We start from the raw sequence: 18597 nt of genomic DNA on the forward strand, positions 1-18597 counted from the left end.
AGGGTGGCATATTCTAGTCTCTTAAAGTCATATTTTGGGGTGGTGTGCTGAGGACCAAGAAGGAACTTCAGAGACAAGAAGGTTCATATTGTTCCAATACAAACAGGTCCTCAAGAGCCATGGTGCCCAAAATAAGAACAGCATCCTCACCTTTTTCTTATGGCCCGGAATAAGAAATTAATCAGGAAAAGCATATTTGACAATAAAGAACACGGATGCTTTGTGGATCTGAACAGGAGCAGATGATGGCTTTGGACCCTGCAAGTGAATTTTTGCTTTATTTATTTATTTATTTATTTATTTGCATATATATATATAGTGTGTGTGTGTGGTGTGCGTGCATGTGTGTGTGTGAGGGGGGGGGGTGCCAGTCAGAAGACAGCTGTAGGAGTCAGTTCTCTCCTTCTACCATGTGGTCCTGGAGATCCAGACTCAGGTGGTCAGATTTGGGGGCAAGTACCTGCTGAGCCATCTCAGTGGCCCCACAAAGAAACTTTATGTACACTGACTTGACGATAAACAAATATGTCAGCACCTCTTCTCTCCCTGTGATTATAAGCTTTCATCAACAAATTCCAATACCTCAGATAGATCAATGATTTTGTTTAAATCCAATTGTTCATATAGACATGGGTTCCACACTCAATGTTCTGCAGATGCTAAAGGCAAGTGTCCTTGTGAGCTAGAGTTCACAACAGAAAATCATACTGCAGTGAGAAGAGATGGAGTCAAAGCCTCCTCTTTACAAATAAAGGCAGAAACAGCAATGTCAGACTCTATGAAGCATTCACCCTGAGGAGGTAGTAAGTCCTGGGAACTCAGTGGTGGGAGAGGACAGTGTTGCTGGGGTGTTGGGAGGAGGTCCAAGCTAATGAGTACCCCCTGCTGAGCCCTGAAGGAAAACTGCCCCCCAGGGGAGCCAAGCAGAGGTGGATGGGAGTGAGCAGACCTGGAGGTATTTGGAAGGGGCTTCCAGCCTGCGCGTGGAGCTCCAAGATCTTCCCAGTCTCTGTGGCCACATCTTCACTTTCTAAAAAGATGGTCTCTCCCGTAAGGTCATCAGGATAACTTGCTCTCCCCACCACTAGGGGCACCTTCACGTTCAGTCGCCAAAGGACCAGAGAGACTAATCCAGGATAGTGCCTGGAGCCACTATGTCTGTATGCAGCGGCTGCCGAAGCTCTTGTCCTTTGGCACTGTTGCAGGCTCCTGACCCTCACCTTACATCTGCTCTGCCATGCTGTGGCCCCTTATCTTCAGTAGAGGATGTGAAAAGTCTCTGGTTCAGATAGTGAAGCCAAGGGTAAAATCCAACGGTGTGACAGCAAGCTGGGTGGTGAGAACATCTCCTTAACATGGGCTTTGCATGGTTTGGCTGACAGGGAACTGACCACATCTTCCAATGCAAATAGTGATGTCCAGCCTGGGATGGGTATTGGAAGGCCCTGGAGCCTGACCTACCCTGACATCAATGGAGGGGATTTGCCTTTCCTTTTACCTTTTTTTTTTTTTCTTGGCTTTATTTTTATTTTATGTGTACGAGTGTTTTGCCTGCATGTATGTAAGTGCACCACATGTGTGCAGTGCTGCAGGAGGCCATCAGATCCCCTGGAACTGGAGTTACTGATGTTTGTTAACCATAGCTGCCATGTAAGTGCTGGGAACTGAACCTGGGTCTTCTGTAAGAACAGACAGTGCTCTTAATCAATGAGCATCTCTGCAGCCCAAATTTGCATTTCTAACAAACAAGCTCTTAGGTAAAGTTCAGACTCTGAGAGGCACATAGGGGATGCCAAAATTTAGACCTAAAAAGACCTAGACGCTAGGAATCTGCCTTCCAATGGAGTTTATATCTGGGGCCGCTGGGGCCCTCTGTCGGTGGCTGTCAGTATAGCAGGCCTTTCTCTGGTGAACAACCTTGCTATCCAATGCCTGCCAATTAATAGTGGGGGAGACAGGGTGGTGGGAGGGGTCAATCCCAATGAGAGGCTCTCTGCTGAGCCCTGGAAGAGAGAGTGCTCCTGGAGGGGAGGGACAGGTACAGTGGGACCAGAGTGAGCAAGAGTGAGAGGCTAGAGTATTCCACCCTGAATATATTTCTTAGGCATATTTTGAGTTGGTTATTCAGGGACATTACAGACATGAGGATGAATTAGAAAATCTGCCTTTTGTGAAAAAAATCTAGGGGTTGGGGAGATGGCTCAGTTGACAAAGTGCATGCTGAACAAGCATGAGAACCCTAGTGCAGATCCCTGGCACCTAAATAAAAAGCTGGATGCTGTGGCACATGCCTGTAATCCCAGAGCTGGGGAGACACAATTGGGTGAATCCCTAAGAGTTTGACCAGCTGGTCTGGCCAATAGGCAAGTTCCAGGTTCAATGGGAGCCCCTGTCTCAAAATAGAAGGTGGAGAACAATAGAGGGGGTGACCTCTGGCCTCCACATATGCACACATTTGCACACAGAATTTCACACACGTCAACAGTATACAGAGAGAGAGACAGAGAGACAGAGAGAGACAGAGACAGAGATAGAGATTTACATCTGCCTCCAGTTTGAAGGTACTGTTGGGGGCTTCTAATGACCCCTGCCCAGGAGAGACCTTTGCACAAGAAGGAAGGACTGGAGTCCTACACGGAGATGACAAGTGGCTGCTACCCAGGAGATCGCTGCACTTAGGCAACCCTCACTGCATTGGCACCTCCTCCCTCTGCCACCCAAGAGGGTATCTGAGCTTTCAGGTTCACAGGATGTCTTATGCATGATGACGACTTTCTCTGCAGTGGTCTTCTGCCAGTTTACTTCATAGGCCCTATAATCAATCGAAGCTGGGTAAAGCTCCTTTCCCCTCACATAGTTCTGGCCTGTGTGGACTTCTGTAATCCCAGTCTGCACACAGAAACTGGATGGATTTATGGAGCTTTGGCCTGTACTCATAGATGCTGGAACTTGGGGCCCCTGATTCTCTCCTGAATCTTTGATCCTTAATCCGCCGTGCTGGGGAAGAGTTGTGTCTGCAGGAAATTGAGCACAGGGAAGTGGATATCCTAGAGATGAGTTTTGGCTTCAGGGAGGGTAGGATGCTTTCTGAGGCTGGGCATCATAGTTCAACCAAGGTAGAGTGACACCTGGACCCCGGGCCTGATTTAACCAGTGAAGCTGTGGGCCTAAGCAAGTTAATTGCCTAAGCAACACACCCTGCTGGCTTGCAACGACAGCAGTAAGAGACCTTTGTTTTATCTTAGCTGGGACTAGTGGTGGATCGTTTTACATTTATTAATATATATTTATTTATTTATTTATTTAATTTTAACTTCATGGGTGGCAGGCACATATGTGCAGAGGACAGCTTGCAGTTCTCTCCTTCCATCATGTAGGTTCTGGGGATTGAACTCAGGTAGTCAGGCTTAGCCGCAGACATCTTTACCTCCTGAGCCAAGTAATGGATCTCTAAGACCAAGATTATTACCATCTCCATTGTGCTGGAGAGAGTGGTGTCAGAGGTTAAGCAAACAACTGCCCATATCACACAGTTGAGAAGTTGGAGTGGCAGGATTTGAATCCAGGTCTCCAGAGCTGGACTTCTAATCTCTGTGCTCTGTAAATATGGAGGAGGACTTTGGAGCCCATCAACCACTGACTATCTATGCAGGGCTCAGGAGGAACCCTCCAGAGCCAGCCATCTGCTGTCCCAGTGCCAACCACGCCTGTTTATCATCAGGGGACTGGGAGCAGCTTGAATGAACAAAGTTCTGGGAGGAACTAGCTTCAGGGGTCCCTTGCTGACCCTACCTAGTTCTGTGGATCCTCCCTCTCCCAACCATTTCCAGCTTTGTACCCATGTATGTGTGTATACAAAAGCAGAGTCCCCCACCCTCACTCAGTCTCACAAAGCAGGTCAAAGACAAAGACCCTGGAGCCCAGTGAAGGTGGCCCTAGTCCAGGACATGGATCTAAGGCCCCAGGCCTGCCTGCTTTCAAGCGGCCCCTAGATCTTCACCCTGCAGATATGGATTAGAGAGAAGGCCCCACCTGCCTAGTACCCACCCCTCACAGCAAATTCAGTACCCTGCATGTCTGCCCAGCAGCAGTGGAGAAAGGTGAGAGGAGCAAAGAAAGACCCAGATCAAGACAGGGATGAGAAACTCAGGGACTGGAGAGATGGTTCAGTGGTTAAGAGCGCTTGTTGCTCTTGCAGAGGACCTGGGTTCAGGTCCCAGCACCCACATCATATGGTTAACAATCGCCTGTAACTCTAGCTCCAGAGGTGTCTGGCCTCCATGGATAGCTGTGGGGGTGTGGGCTTGGGCACAGGGGTACACGTACATGTACAGGTACACGCACAAGCACACAACACACACACAACTAAAAAATAATAAAACTAAATTTTAGAAAAGATGAACACAGAGTCACAGGGTAAAGGGGGCAGACACACGGGTGAGAGAGACAAGTTAAAATAAGCAGAGATGGCAGAGGACAGAGCTGGGGGTGGGACGGGAGGAAGAGAAAGCATGAAGGTTGAGGTCCAGAGTGGTGACCCCCACAGGCAGCTGGAGAGCAGCTGAGAAAAGCACTAGGGTATCAGTGAAGATGTGGGAAGATGGGGATACTTAAAACCCAGAAAGGTGAGTGTGACAGAGATAGAGGGAGAGAGAGAGACTGCAAGACAAAGAAGCAGAGTGAATCAGCAACAGGAGGGAGGAGGGAGGGCCCAGCAGCTGACTCAGCAAGCCAGCTGCCATGTGCAGACCTTGCCAGCCCCTGTATCCAGCAGCTCGTTCTCCACAGGAACTGAAGAGGCACAAAGCTGTTTGAGCCCCTCCCTCTCACTGGCTTCTTCACTTGGGTCTCTCTCTCTCTCTCTCTCTCTCTCTCTCTCTCTCTCTCTCTCTCGCTCGCTCCCTGAGGCAAGGCAGTCTCTGCTATTGGTACCTACCTCTGTGGGTCTCTATTGGAAGACTGGAGCCCCTTGTAGGCTAGGACCAAGCCCCTCTGTCTGTAGAAAGGCACCCAATACATGCCTAGGCTGAGGCTGTGTGAGGGAAAGTCTGGATCCCATGGAGCCTCACATATAGAGGACTGTGGGGCAGGAACTTGAGCCAACGGGTTGTTAAGGTAGGCACTAGAGGTCTCTGTGGTAGCCTTCATGGGTGCAAGGGAAGCTCCCCCAAATTGCCTAGATGTTGGTCTTGGAAACAGAAGAGAGAGAAGGAGGGGGTGGTAGTCATAGCTCATAAAAAGAGACAGGAACAATTTTTTTTTTTTTTGGTCTTTTTGAGACAGGGTCTCCCTGTAGCCCCAGCTGTCCTGGAACTCACTATGTAGACCAGGCTGGCCTTGAACTCACAGAGATCCGCCTGCCTCTGCCTCCCGAGTGCTGGGATTAAAGGGGTGTGCCACCACGCCCAGCATGTTTGTGGCCACTGTGGAGGTTGTGTTTGGAGAGTTACATAGAGATGTCGTTTGAGCTAGGTTTTGAAGGATAAATAGGAGTTTTGTCATGCTAAGAACAAGGAGTAAAGACATTGGAGGCTGAGGCAATAGCATGGGGGTAGCATTGAGGCATGAAAGCCTCAAAGACTCCAGAGTTAATAACGCAAATTCTTCTTTATGCTTCAATTTATAACATATACCTTGGACTAGTCTATGTTGGATTTCATATGTAGCTCAGTAGATGGTCCATGAAATCAGACCAGGGCTTTACCCCACTTCAAGTCCCAGGACATGCTCTGAAGCTGAGGGGCCTGGACTCTCCATCCAAAACACAGTGCTGAGGTGCAAGGGGATACTGTCTTCCTCAGACTTGGGGAAGAAGGTGTAGGTGAGCATTCTGCCATCTGTGACTGACATCAGCCAGGTGACTCTCTCTACCAATCCCAGAGGTGGCTAACTTGCTGAGCACCTCGTCCAGGGACCCTCAGCACTGTCCTTGGAAACATACCTGTACACTGCTTCTCCCAACCTCAGTAGCCACTGCATCTCCTTCTCTGCTCCTGGGATCTTCTTCCAGTTAAGTCCCCTGCATTCATCTGATTTCTCAAGCTCAGCCCCAAGGGGACCATATGGCTGGAGCACAGGAAGGCCTGCTGTTGCTGACAGCATACCACAGAAACCCTCACAGCTCCGAGTCCCTCATTCAGGCTGAGCCCTGACCTGGGCATGAGAGGACCAGAATTCTTGGTGGGGGGCACACTCTGTCTGTCTAGACCCCTCTTCTGCCTGGAGGAGATGGAGATGTGACAGGAGGAGCGAGCCAGCAGCACGTGAGGGATCTGAAGTGTCTCCTCTCTGCCTTTGGAGCCTGTCACATGGGTTGGGGACAGCAGATTGATACTCCTAATTACATTTGGCTCAGGATGATATTAAGTATTTGTCTAGTTCCTGGAGCCCACAACAACCGCAGATAGTGAGGAAGGTGCCAAGAGGCATGCTGGATAGCTGAGGATAACAATCTGGGATGTGAACGTGGGATAAAAGTGGGCAGGTCACAGTCGTGAGTGCATGGTGACTGGTGTTCCTGGCTGGCACTTTAATGGTTTCCAGTGGGCTCCTACGGCTGGAATGGCCTGGAAAGGCCTTACATTTATCTTTCTGTCTTAAAACTGACATACTCAAGACAATCCTAGTCCAAACACGGAATTGGAACCCTTTTGATGACAGGCAGCTGATGGGAAATGCTTTCATGGGCCTAATTTACATTGAATCGTGTGTGTGTGTGTGTGTGTGTGTGTGTGTCTGTCTGTCTGTCTGTCTGTCTGTCTGTGCGTGCCTGTATCTGTGTGTCTGTGTTTTGCTGGGAATAGAACCCAGGGCCTTATGCATACTAAGCAAGCATTCCACCACTGAGCTACATCCATCCTTATATGTATGCATGTATGTGTGCAGATGTATGCCTGTGTTAATGGAGGCCAGAAGTCAACACTGGGTGTCTTTCTCAATTGCTCTCTAACATTTTGTTTTTGTTTTTTTGAGACAGGAAGATCCTGGCCTGGAAATTGCTATGTAGGCCAGGCTGACCTTGATCTCACAGAGATCCTCCTGCCTCTGCCTCTCTGGTGCTGGAATTAAAGGCAAGTACCACAGTGCCTGGCTTCAACTAATTTTTTGAGACAGGGTCTCTTGAACCTGGAACTCATTGAATGGTTGGACTGGCTGGTCTGCAAGCCCAAGAGAGTCTCCTGTTTCCACCTGGCCAGCCCTAGGCTTTTTGCTTGGGTGCTGGGAATTTGAGCTCAGGTACTCAAGCTTGCAAAACAAGCACCTTGCTGACTAAGCCACCTTCACAGCTCCCACACCTACCACATCCTTGATTTATTCTTGGTGGCATTAAATATTTGCTGAGCACCTACTGTGTGCCCCAAGATGTACAGGAAGAAAAGGCTTGCCCAGAGACCAGTTAGGGCCCACTGTACTGTCACATGGAAAAAAAAAAAAAATCAGACACTGAACCAAGTGTAACAGTGCGCAGATCTGAGGCTGGACTGTCAGGCGAGAGTGGGGTGCCAGAGTAGGGTGCAGTTGGATTGGTGCAGAGAATGAGGTGGGTATTCCTAGGGTGGGGGTTAATGCAGGAAAGACTTGAGGTCCCACAGGAAATATACCTAGAAGGGGCCTGGCACAGAGCCAAGGCCTGAGGCCTGAGCTACATCTGACCCCCTAGAGACTTCGTATGTTGCCACAAGGCCCTGAAGACTGACAGGTGAGTGCCTCCTGCCCAAGACATGCTCCCAAGCGATTCAAAGAAGGCAGTAGTTGTGGAGGAACCTGTAGTTGCGGGGTTCAAGTCCTGGCCCTGCCACTGTGTGATCCTGGGTACTGATCCTTCCCAAATCTGTTTATTCTTTAGCAAAACTATTGCATTTAGGGCTACCCAAGGATCCATGAAATAAAAACAGCGTGAAGATTGGCATACTCCTTCACAGATGTTGGTTACTGAGCGGTTGTGGCTGTGGTCCAGAGGTCCCCTGAATGGTAGGCATCAGCTCCGCTGTTCTGCACCTTCCTCCCTGAAACTAGATGCTCACATGTGGCCGGTCCTGGCTGTCCCCTGAACCTCACTGGAGGAGCTGTGAGAGCAGGAAGTACCCTTCAGACCCCCAGGAGAGGGTGAAATGCCTGGAGTACCCCTCTCAGTCCCTGAACTAACTCCCCACTCCTCTGTGGCATCTATAGCTCTGCTTCTGTCCAAACCGGTTCTCCCCAGGTACTTTCGAGGTCACATTTATGCGATTGTCGCTCAAATCTAGGGTCCAGGTTACTTAGGCAGGAATCACTCAACAGCGCTGCAGCTGCCCACAAGGGTATTGTGGACACACCTGAGGAGGGTGGGCCCTGGCCCTCCTACGAAGGCCTCCGTGGGTGCCTATCGCTAACAGAACGCAGCCTATGAATTAAGGGGTTTCTAGGAAGCTTGCCGTCAAGTGGAGAAAGACAGGCGAGTCTGGCGGGTCAGCGCTGCCCTATGTCCTTGTCCCAGTCACTTCCCACTCTGGTTCTTTCTCTTCGTGCTTAACATGGACCACAGCGGCCCTGGGACGAGCTCATCTCCGAAGACTTAGCTCGAAAGGAGTGCTTCCACTAACCCGCCCGGCGATCCTAGGCTGGGGTGGCCGCTGCAGGGTCCGGGACGGGTAGACTTTGCGAACCTCCAGGGGGCGGCCCGGCTGGGGAAGGCATCCGGGGCCGTGCGCCGCGCCCGTCCAGCGTGTGACTTCACCCGCTGCCCGGAGCCAACGCGGCACCGAAGGCCGGGTCACCGCCCACGTCCCCAGCTGCAGGTGCCAGGACCCCGAGGGGGCCGGGCCTGGACGCGCGGGGCTGGGGACCGCCGGGCGCCGGAGCTGCGCTCCCGCCTCTGCCTCCGCCTCCTCTTTGTAGCGAGTCCCCGGCCGGTCCTCCCCGCCCCCCGCGCGGCCCTCAGCTCTGCCTTTCTTCCTGCCTCGCCTTCCTGCGGCGCGGCGGCCTCATCTATTATAGATGCTCGGCCGCGGCTGACATCAGCCAGCGGCCTCCGGAGCGCGCGGTCCCCAGCCCGGCCAAGCCGCCCGCCGCCGCCCGCGCCCGCCCGCCGCCCGCTTTCTGCATGACTGTCACAAAGGTAAGCAGCACCAACCGTCGCCGCGCTGGGGACCCGCGGGCGCTGCAGACCCTCCCTCCCCGGGCCCGGCTCCCAGGAGTCGCCCTAGTCGCTTAGTCTCCTGGGAACTGCGGAGGCAGGGCGGGGATGCCGCCTTGGCCGCTGCCCTGGGCAGTGTGGACCACATCCCTGCGCACCCAGCCCAGCCCGGGACTGCATTTTTAACCCTTGTGGAGGATGCTGCGGTTTTAAGCTCTGGAGGGCTGGCATTGCCGGGCGGGCTCACTGGGTGTCCCCTCAGTGCTACGCGCCACAGAGGCTATCCTGGCAGGCTCACCAGGGAAACTGCACCCCACCTGCCGGCCTCTGCGGTGCATCCTAGGAGCGCGGGCCCCACTCCAAAGACACCCTGTGGAGGAGGTGCTGCCCAGTCTCCAAGCTGCCAGCCATAAGGAAAGTTCTGCCCAGAAGACACAGTGGGGCAGGGGTAGGTGGGGATGTGGCAGGACAGAGAAGGTAGGCGCCCTGGCAGCCCCCACGTTGGGGGTGGGTTCTTGGACTTGTCAGGGGATTCCAGTTTTATTGGAAAACTTTTTTTCTGGGATGGCTTCCCTTCCAGTGGGAGGATAAAGTTAAGAAGAGAGCTGCATGGGCAGTGGGATGAGCCCAGGACTATGGCAGACCTGAACTCTGACCTCAGCTCTACCACTAATCTGGGGTGGGGGTGGGGCCCGAAGGATGATAGGGCCTCAGTTTCCTCTTGTGTAATGGGAGGGTAATAAGATGGATCGTCAGGGTGGTGAAAGACCAGTGAAGGATGTTAACTCTAAGCTTTAGAGACTCTGTCAGAGTTCTGACCTCACAGCCTGGCCTTGGACTTGGGCTTGGCCATTCATGCACCCCAGGTCAGATTCCATCTTTCCCAGCTGCTCAGCTGACTCTCATCTCTGGGGAGGTAGACACCAGGTGAGGTTTGGAGCCAGACGGAGGTTTGGAGTGCTGATTCTGTCTCCTTCTAATGACCCCCATACCCTGGTGGGCTATTTCAGGACTACTGGGGTTGAGCTCCACTTCAAACTTTGCCATCACCCCTAATTCTGGGACTTCGGAGCATTGTGGGAATGCGAACTTGAGAGCTGGGGACTGCCTGGGTTCTGGGTGCTTCTGTGAAGCTTGCTGTATACATAGTTTTTTGGAATAATACAGATGCCGTTAAGCTGAAGGCTTGCTATTAGGGTTATGAATGGCAAAGCTGCAGGTAGGCAGAAGACTCATGCATGGGCCTGGGTGGGATAAATAAGGATGAGAGGTTTGTGATGATGGTACTGAGAATTAACTCAGCAACACCGCCCCCCGCCCCGGTGTCTTGTAAACAAGTTCAAGTAGCCATAGAAGCTGAGCTTCAGAGAAGTGATTTGCCTAAGGTCACACAGCAATTACCTGGCAGGACTAGGGTTTGCCCTCCAATTTTGGTCTCTGGCCAGAGATCCTCCCATTGCTCTGTACTGTTGAACACCCTGGAACTGTAGGATTTTCATGACAGAGGGTCACTGTTTGGAGGCCTGGACCCTGGGCAGGGATGGGATAGGGAGACCATGAAAGTGGGGACTCTCCTGCTTAGCCCACTGTTGGACCTTACCTTTAGGTATGCAGGGATTATTCTCTAACATACCCCACTTCCCTGCCCAGGCCCCAGCAAATCCCTCTGTGTATCTCTTGTCTCCTGCAAACCAGCTTAAGCAAGCTCAGAGGATTAAATAAAATCCCCACTTTAACCCTATCTTCTCTTTTCTCAACAGCCCTGCACAGCATGGGGCAGGATGGCTACGGGCAAGGCCTGCTGGACAAGGCTCTTCCATGCTCCAGACAGTTGGAAGGTGTGGCCCCTAGTCCTAGGTTGGCCACTAATAGACTATGTGACATTGGACTAGTCATTTTCCATGTGTAAGATACAGGAGCTGGCTCCAATGATCTGTAGCAAGGGGTATTAGGACTTATTGTCTGTGCATGGTCTGGTTACCCACAGATACAAGAGAACCCCATAGGGAATATGGGAGGTGGGAGTCACTTCAGGAAAGAGAGTGAGCTAGAGATGAGCTGCTGGTCATCCTCTTCCAGGTGAAGGGTCCCAATGCCCCCTAATCTCCAGGACAGAGTCCTTTGGGCCAGTGCTTGGAGGAGATCATAGGTCCTGAGCTCTCAGAGGGATCTGAAAATTAGAGAGGATGAAACCAGATCATGAGTTGCTAGATCTTCAGTGGCACCTCCCTAGAGGAGCTGAGCCTCAGTTTCCCATTTACCACTCTGCTTTCAGATGTCTCCCAATTCTTTCTTTGCGGAGAGCCTCTGTATGGGAAGCCTGGGGGGCTGTGGAGGTGCTCCTGTCCTAAGCAGCTGAACAACACAGGCATGCGTCTCTGTACTGTAGCCTTCTAGCCTGGTGGCATGTGTCGCTGTTGTGTTATGTCAACTCTACTCTATCATGAGTATTTTAGTAAGCTACATTAATTCCTTTATGAACGGGGTGGGGGGGAGGGAGGAAAAAAAGAAGAAAGCACAGAGGGAAGGACCAGGTGCAGCTTCCCAGCAAACACCCACCACTGAAGGTCAAGGCCACACCTCTGCAGGTGCCTCCCTCCACAAGGCAAGTCATGGAGGCCTGGCCGGAGGCTGTTCCCTGCTGACAGGTGGCTCTGAACCACACCACGATGTACATGGTCAAGTTCTCGTGCCTGCTCTTTCTAATATTCTATCTCTATTCAGTCCTCCTCACGTGCTATACTGGCATGGCTCCCCCACCTCTACACATCTGTTCTAAACCACTGTCAACTGGAAGAGCAGAGGATAGAATGAATTAGATCTGTGTGTAAAGTACAAGTTCATGAGCTAGAAGAAAGGCCTGTGGGCTGCCATATAGACTTCTGGTGCTCACAGTTCCTGTGGGTGATCTCTTGGCTATTGATTGAGCTATGACTGGGGAACTTGTGGGTCTAGGAGGATTTGGCTTATATTGGCTGGGCTATCCTGCTCTTCCTTATGCCTTGCTGAGTTAGATGATACTGAGCTTTGTGCTTTTCAGGACTTGAGGCTAACTTGGGGGAGGGGTGAGAGTCGATGTCCAGAAACAAAGTACCCTGAGTGGCAGGAATTGGCTTACCTGAACAAGACCTGAGGGTGAGCGTACAGACAGAGGAGATCTGGATGTCAGCCGCCTCCTGTCTGAATGCTGACTCTAGGAAAGAGAACAACACTGTCACCACACCCATGCCCCTCTTTGCAGGTCTGTCTTCCCCCTCCTACCCTATTTGCAGGCACAGCTGACTGAGGGGAACCCTGGATCCTGCTGAAAGTGAAGGGATCGAGGATGGTGTTGCCCTGCCCAGGTAGAAACAGCATCTGGCAAAGATCAGATGCTTCCCAGGCATCTGTTCAGCCACCATAGGAGAGCAAAACATTGAAGTCAAGCATCCAGTGCTTTCTTTAGGAAAACAAGGGAACCAAGATCCTGAGAGTACTGGCTATAACCTGCCCCAGTCACTTGCAAACATGAGACTGGAGGGCTGAAATCTGGTCTTTTGGGTCTTGGATGGTCTCTCTCCTTCTATAGCTGCCCTACAAAAGAGGCCTTAGACAGCCTGAGTGGGGCTGGTGTTCAGCCTGGCTCCAGTCACCCTCCACCTGAATCAGTTTTCCCTATCTGTGCTTCTGGGAGCTGGATTTCCCTCTTCTGGACTACTTCCCCCTCGGAACAGAAGCACAGAAGGGCCAAGGTAGTGATGGAGCCTCATGTAACCCAGTGTCAGGATAGGGAAGAGGTCCCCAACCCACTGTCTAGCCTTGGTCCCAATAGCCTGTCTCTAATCCTCTCTCCTGCCTATCTCTGACTGGGAGAGGAGAAAGAGCTACAGGCCATGAGCCTGGTCCAGTGGCCCTGAAGTGCAAACTCAGACCCCGCTCTCAACCTCACACCCCTCCTTCCTCCTCTTGCCTCATTGTCTTCTTCCAAGTGTCTGGTACCCAGGTACAGTAAGGTGTATAGTTCAGTCATTCACTCAACCCTCACCCTCAGATCACAACCTGAGCCAGCTCTTAGCCAGGCATCAGGGATAAAGAACACAGGAAGCACACCCCTTGCCCTCAGGACCTCAGAGGAGCAGATACGGAAGGGATGCCACAGAATCCCAAGTTCAATCTTAAGGCTGTGTGGGTAGCAGTCAGGAGCAGTCTGTCCTGCCTGCATGCTGTAAGTGCTCAATGGATGCAGCCTGCTTGCCTGCCTGCCTGCCCCCCCTCCTTCCTTCTTTTCCATCTCTGCCTCTGGGTAGTAAATGCATCTAGAAAATCCCAGGCAGTCCCTTTGGTCCTGCTGGGCCCAGAGACTTGGGTTCCTGGATGGGAGACCTTGCCCCTTGGCATATATGGCCACTCTTAGAGGAATCTAGGAAGGGCTGTGAAGCCTGTGCCGACCTGAGCTTGGGGACATGGCTGCTGGATGGACCCTGGGTCTGGCAGCATCAGGCTCAGAGGCTCAGGGATGGAGTGAGTTTTTCCACTGCTCTCGGGCCGACCTGGCAAACTGGAGCAGACGCCGCCCCAGCCAGCGCCTCTGCTGTGGCCACAACTGCCAGCAGAGTCTCAGCTCCTGGCACCAGGGCGGCCAGTGTCTGATTTGGATCTGCCTGGCCACAGAACTTGTCTGCTGTCCAGAAGATGAGGGAATATGAAGGCTCCCTGTGTGCCCAGCCCTGCTTCTTCCCTCTTCTCCCGAGCTACACTGACTACCCTGAGCTTACTAGGTGGTCTTTGGGGACCCAACCCTCGACCCTGAAGCAGTCTGAAGCCAGGGCAGCTGGGAGCAGCTGGCGCTGGGCAGGCAGGCCCTGCCAGGGCAGGGCAGATGCAAAGCCAGTGGCTGCCACATGAGAAGAAGCTGTTTTAGAATGAGCCTCCCTTTGTGGGCCTGGAGTGGTACCAGCTGCTCAAGAGCATGAGAGGGTGGGGGAGGGGAAGAGCTGCCACCAGCCTTTCCTTCCCTTCCTCTCCCTCACCCCTGCAGAGGCCCCTGGGGGGACTATGTAATTGGTTTCTGGCCAGGCCCCTTCCTTCCAATTTATTAAGGAAGTGCTGGGGTTTGCTCCAGGACTTGGTTTGCCCAGTGTTTGCATGGGTTATAGCACTGAATCTTTAGGCTCTCTGCATCAGGGAGGGTCCCCTCTGTTTATGGATGAGTAAACCAAGTCTGGAAGAGAGGTGACCACACCCTAGTCACAGACCTGAGGTAAGTTAGAAGCCAGTGCATGCCCAGATCTGACTTGAAAGCCCAGCCTTTCCAATCCTGTCTTTATAGGTCCCATCCCTGAACATCAACCATCACCATGGCAGTACTGTGTGCCAGACATACGTGAACACATTTATCCTGCAGAACTGGGAGACGATTCTATCATCCATTCCATTTTCCAGAGGTAGAAACTGAGACTCAGAGGGAGAAGGTGAATCGCCCAAGCCAGACTTAGTGGGTAGGAAAGAGAGACTGGAGACTGGTGTCTGAACTGTCTGACTGTAGAGAACACATTCATCCAGGTCATCACATCCCGAGGCACTGGTGTCCTACCACCCCAAGGCAGTGGGTCCTGGCCTGTGATGTCTGTGGCCGTGCCCCTGAGCATGCATGTGATACATCCTGGTGGCCCAGGGCATGACACTTGTGGCATTTTCTTAAGTACTCTTTCTCACTAGATGCTGTAGGTCATATGGACATAAAGTGCTTTGTAGATGTTGTAGAAAGAAATGGTCTATTACCATATCTACTTTGTGTCCTCTTCCCCCACATAGTGTCTCATGGTCTGCAGATCTAGGCGTCCTGTCCAACAGCTAGCCCACTTCTCCCGCTGCAGTCCTGACTGCAGAATTGATTCATAATCTGTGGGTGGAAAGGAAGAGTTTGCCTCTTCCAAACAGCCTCTGTCTGTTCCTACTCTGTCAAGTTCTCTTAGTAGAGATGAAAAGTTGCTGTTCTTTCTTCCTGTTTTGCTCTGTTTTGGCTGTTTTAATATGATGGGGACAAATAATATGCCTGTAAAAAAGTTGGTGTTCTGGGGCTGGGGAGATAGCTTAGTCAATAAAGTGCTTGCGTAAGCATAAGGAGGATCTGAGTTAGAATTCCAAGCACCTACATAAAAAAGCCAGGAGTGGCTTTGGCTTCTAGGATCCCAGCACTGGGGAGGCAGAGACAGGAGGATTCCTGCAGCTTGTTAACCAGCAAGTCTAGCATAATCAGTGAGTTCCAGGTTCAATGAGACACTGTCTCAAAAAAATAAGATGGACAGCAGCTGAGAAAGGCACCCCACGTAAACCTCTGGCCTCCACATATAAACACATGCATGTGCAACCATGCATACACACTCGGGAGCATGTACACATGCAGGAATATGTACACGTGCACACATGCAGGAATATGTACAATGCACAAACATAAGAATATGTACACACACGCAGGAACATGTACACACGCATGCACACGGGACCATGTACATGCACACACATGAACATGTATGCATACATGCAGGAACATGTACACACACATGCGCACATACACATATTGGTGTCCTGCTTTAATAAGGCATAGAAACTTTGATGTGTCATCCCACAGCTAAGCTCCCTGTGCAAGAGGGAGGACTGTCTCAATCCAGGCCTGCCCATCTCTACAGGTCCCCTTCTAACACCCTGATCCCTGGGGCCCAGGCCTGCTTTGCCTTAGGGTTTATGGGAAGGAATACCTCTGCTAGCTCAAGGCCTTGGCCACAGACTGCTTAAAGCCTTGGCTTTCATTTCTGAGCTCATGGCTTTAGGATCTGGAAGCTGGCAGGATTTCCAGGACATAGGACAGCTTTTGGAAAGGAAAGAACAGAGGGACTTCACTCCTGAATTTTCCTTTCATGCCGCCTTGCTGACTTCCACACGAAAAACCTCTGTTTTTCCCTGGAATCCCCAGGAAAATTTGGGATTCCCAGAAATTTGGGCTTGTGGGAAAGGGGATTTCTGTTTACCTGAGGGGGCATCTGATAACATTTTAGTATCACCCATCTGTCTTCTAAAGCCCCTGCATCTACCTTCCTGCCTTAGTCATTACAATGTCTGGGAACAAACCCAGCTTGTGAACTGACACTATTTCAGGCCTAAGCTGGCCCGTTGATCTGGCCCTTTCAGGATCCTAAGGCACATTAGTTTCTCAGTCTCTGGAGCTCCAGGCTCTCAGCCAGCAGGTAGAACTCAATGTGTGGTACATGTTGTGGATTATTATTATCATTTGAGACACAATTTCAGGGCTGGCCTCAAACTTGCTACATGACTGGGCATCACTTTGAACTCCAGATTCTCCTGCCTCCACCTCCTAAGTGTTAGGATTACAGGCATCCACCACCAGGCTCCAACCTAAGGTGTTGTGCATGCTAGGCAAGCGTTCTACCCACTTAGCTACATTCCTAGCCCCATGCTGACGATTTCTGAACATGCTCTCTGGCTCCCTGACTTAGTCGTAAGTTTTCTGATTCTCCAGGACTCTGATTCCTCTCAGTGCTTCTCATGGCACTTGTTAAAGGGCAAGACTGTGTGAGAATTTCTTGAACCTAGATTTGAGCGAGCCTGCCATATTGCCCAGGTGTGCTGTTTGTGCTCAGTTCTGTCAGATATCCAAGGGCTGCTGGAGTCAGAGGGCCCCTGAAGATGTGTAGAGGATGCACCTCATCTGGCAATGAGGAAATAGAGGTCAAGTAGCTCTATTTGAGAGGGCCTGGGGAGGGTGTGGCTCTGTAGGGATGACAGTTCCTGTCTCCAAGTTAGTGGGTGAGTTTCAGTTAATAGCAATTTATCAGCTTCTCCTACTTGTCTGATATTATTAGGCCAAGGACTGATTCAAAGGTTGAAGGTGGAAAGTTTCAGAACCTTGAGACTTCGAGAACTTAGCTTGCATGGGAGAGGCCCCTGGGTGGAGAGAGAGAGGTTTAGTTTTTCAGGGGACCAACCAGAAACAACCCAGTTTGAGGCCTGGTGGTGGCAAAGAATGGAGGAGAAATCTCCGAGTTCTTCCCCATCACCAGAAGCCTGGGATTATGGATGCCTGGCAGCTGCCAGCCTATGTGTCAGCCTCTGTGGCCTCTGCTGTCCCCACCTGTAAGCCTCCTTCTGACACACTGAACTGTGATTAGCTGTGTCTGTCTCTCCTTTTATCTCTGAGGCCCTGGGTTGGGAGTCCAGGTTGCTAAGAGCTTTCCTCCGGCCAACCCTTATCACCAGCCTGAAAGGATTCCCAGCCAAGTTCTCCCTTGGAACTTGGGCTTGAGGGAGGAGAGGGGGGAGGATGGGTAGACTGGAGGAAAGGGATGCTCAAGAGCCACAAAGCCACTCCTCTGGGGACAGGAAGGACCAGCTCGCTAGAGCAGTGGGAGCCCTGATCTCACATACCCCACAATTCTTCTGTGATTCCACTTTTCAGTTGGGGAAGCTGAACTCCCAGGAGAGTGGACCCTCAGGAGAGTGCACCACCCACTCTGGCTTTCATAACGGAAGCATGAAGAGGGAACCCTTCAACCATACTGGCTGCATAGCCTCAGGCATCCATAGAAGATTCAAGTCTGGCCATGGATGGTGGATGGTACACTGGGCTTTCTTTTTTCACAGTGCCCTCTCAAGCCGCCAGCTTAGACCTACTCTAGAGCTGTTTCTTTGGGCCTCTAGGGTTTGTTGTTGTTGTTGTTGTTTGAGCTTTGAGCTCACTATGAGCCCTAGGAAGAGCTTGAACTCCTCATCCTCCTGTCTTCACCTCCCAGTGCTGGGATTACAAGAGCATACCACCATGCCAATTTGTGTGTGTGTGTGTGTGTGTGTGTGTGTGTGTGTGTGTCTGTGTGTGTGTCTGTGTCTGTGTCTGTGTCTGTCTGTATGTCTGTGTGTGTCTGTGTGTCTGTGTGTCTGTGTGTGACTGTGTGCTGGGGATTGAACCCAGGTCCTTGTGCATGCTAGGCAAATGTTCTACCAACTGAGCCATTGAGCCATATCCCTAACCCCCTTTGGGCCTTTAGATATTAACACACTATAAGTCCCTGGGAGAGATAACCCTTCAGTGGTAGTCATTGCTTGGGCCTGGCTTCTTTGAGCCATACCCTAGATGGAGTACTGAAAACTCAGGAGAGATTCTGTAGGAAAAATGAGGCAGGGTGAGCTCAGATGTCTATGACTGATCCAGTTCTGCAGGGAAATGGGGAAGCGAGGGGACAGCCAGGTTTTGCACTGGCAGCCTTCCTAGCCCTTGCTCCTGTGCAAACACAGAGCAGCCCTGTAGTCACTCAGAGCATGCTTATTGAGATGTGAGATTCAGGCTCTGGGTGGCCCAGGGGACAGGGGACGCACTGTCTCACTGTAGGGGACCAGACCACTTAGAAGAACAAACGGCTGCAAGGAGTGCTGGGGGAGAGGTTGTAAAGTAGGACGTAGAGGGCAGTGATGGAGATGTCTGTACAGAATCA

At 51.5% G+C, this 18597-nt stretch overlaps 1 protein-coding gene across 1 annotated transcript in view; it reads left to right on the forward strand.

Moving 5' to 3' along the window:
• The first annotated feature begins 8711 nt into the window (after positions 1–8711).
• Coro2b (coronin 2B) overlaps positions 8712–18597 on the forward strand; it is a 149715-nt gene continuing 139829 nt past the window's right edge. Inside the window, exon 1 of the mRNA XM_008836371.2 lies at positions 8712–9097. Within this exon, the coding sequence (XP_008834593.1) occupies positions 9083–9097 (15 nt within the window). The 5' untranslated portion in view covers positions 8712–9082. The remainder of the gene's footprint in view (positions 9098–18597) is intronic.

This window comes from Nannospalax galili, unplaced genomic scaffold (genome assembly GCF_000622305.1).
Source record: "Nannospalax galili isolate Female #2095 unplaced genomic scaffold, S.galili_v1.0 scaffold54, whole genome shotgun sequence".
Taxonomy (NCBI): Eukaryota; Metazoa; Chordata; class Mammalia; order Rodentia; family Spalacidae; genus Nannospalax; species Nannospalax galili.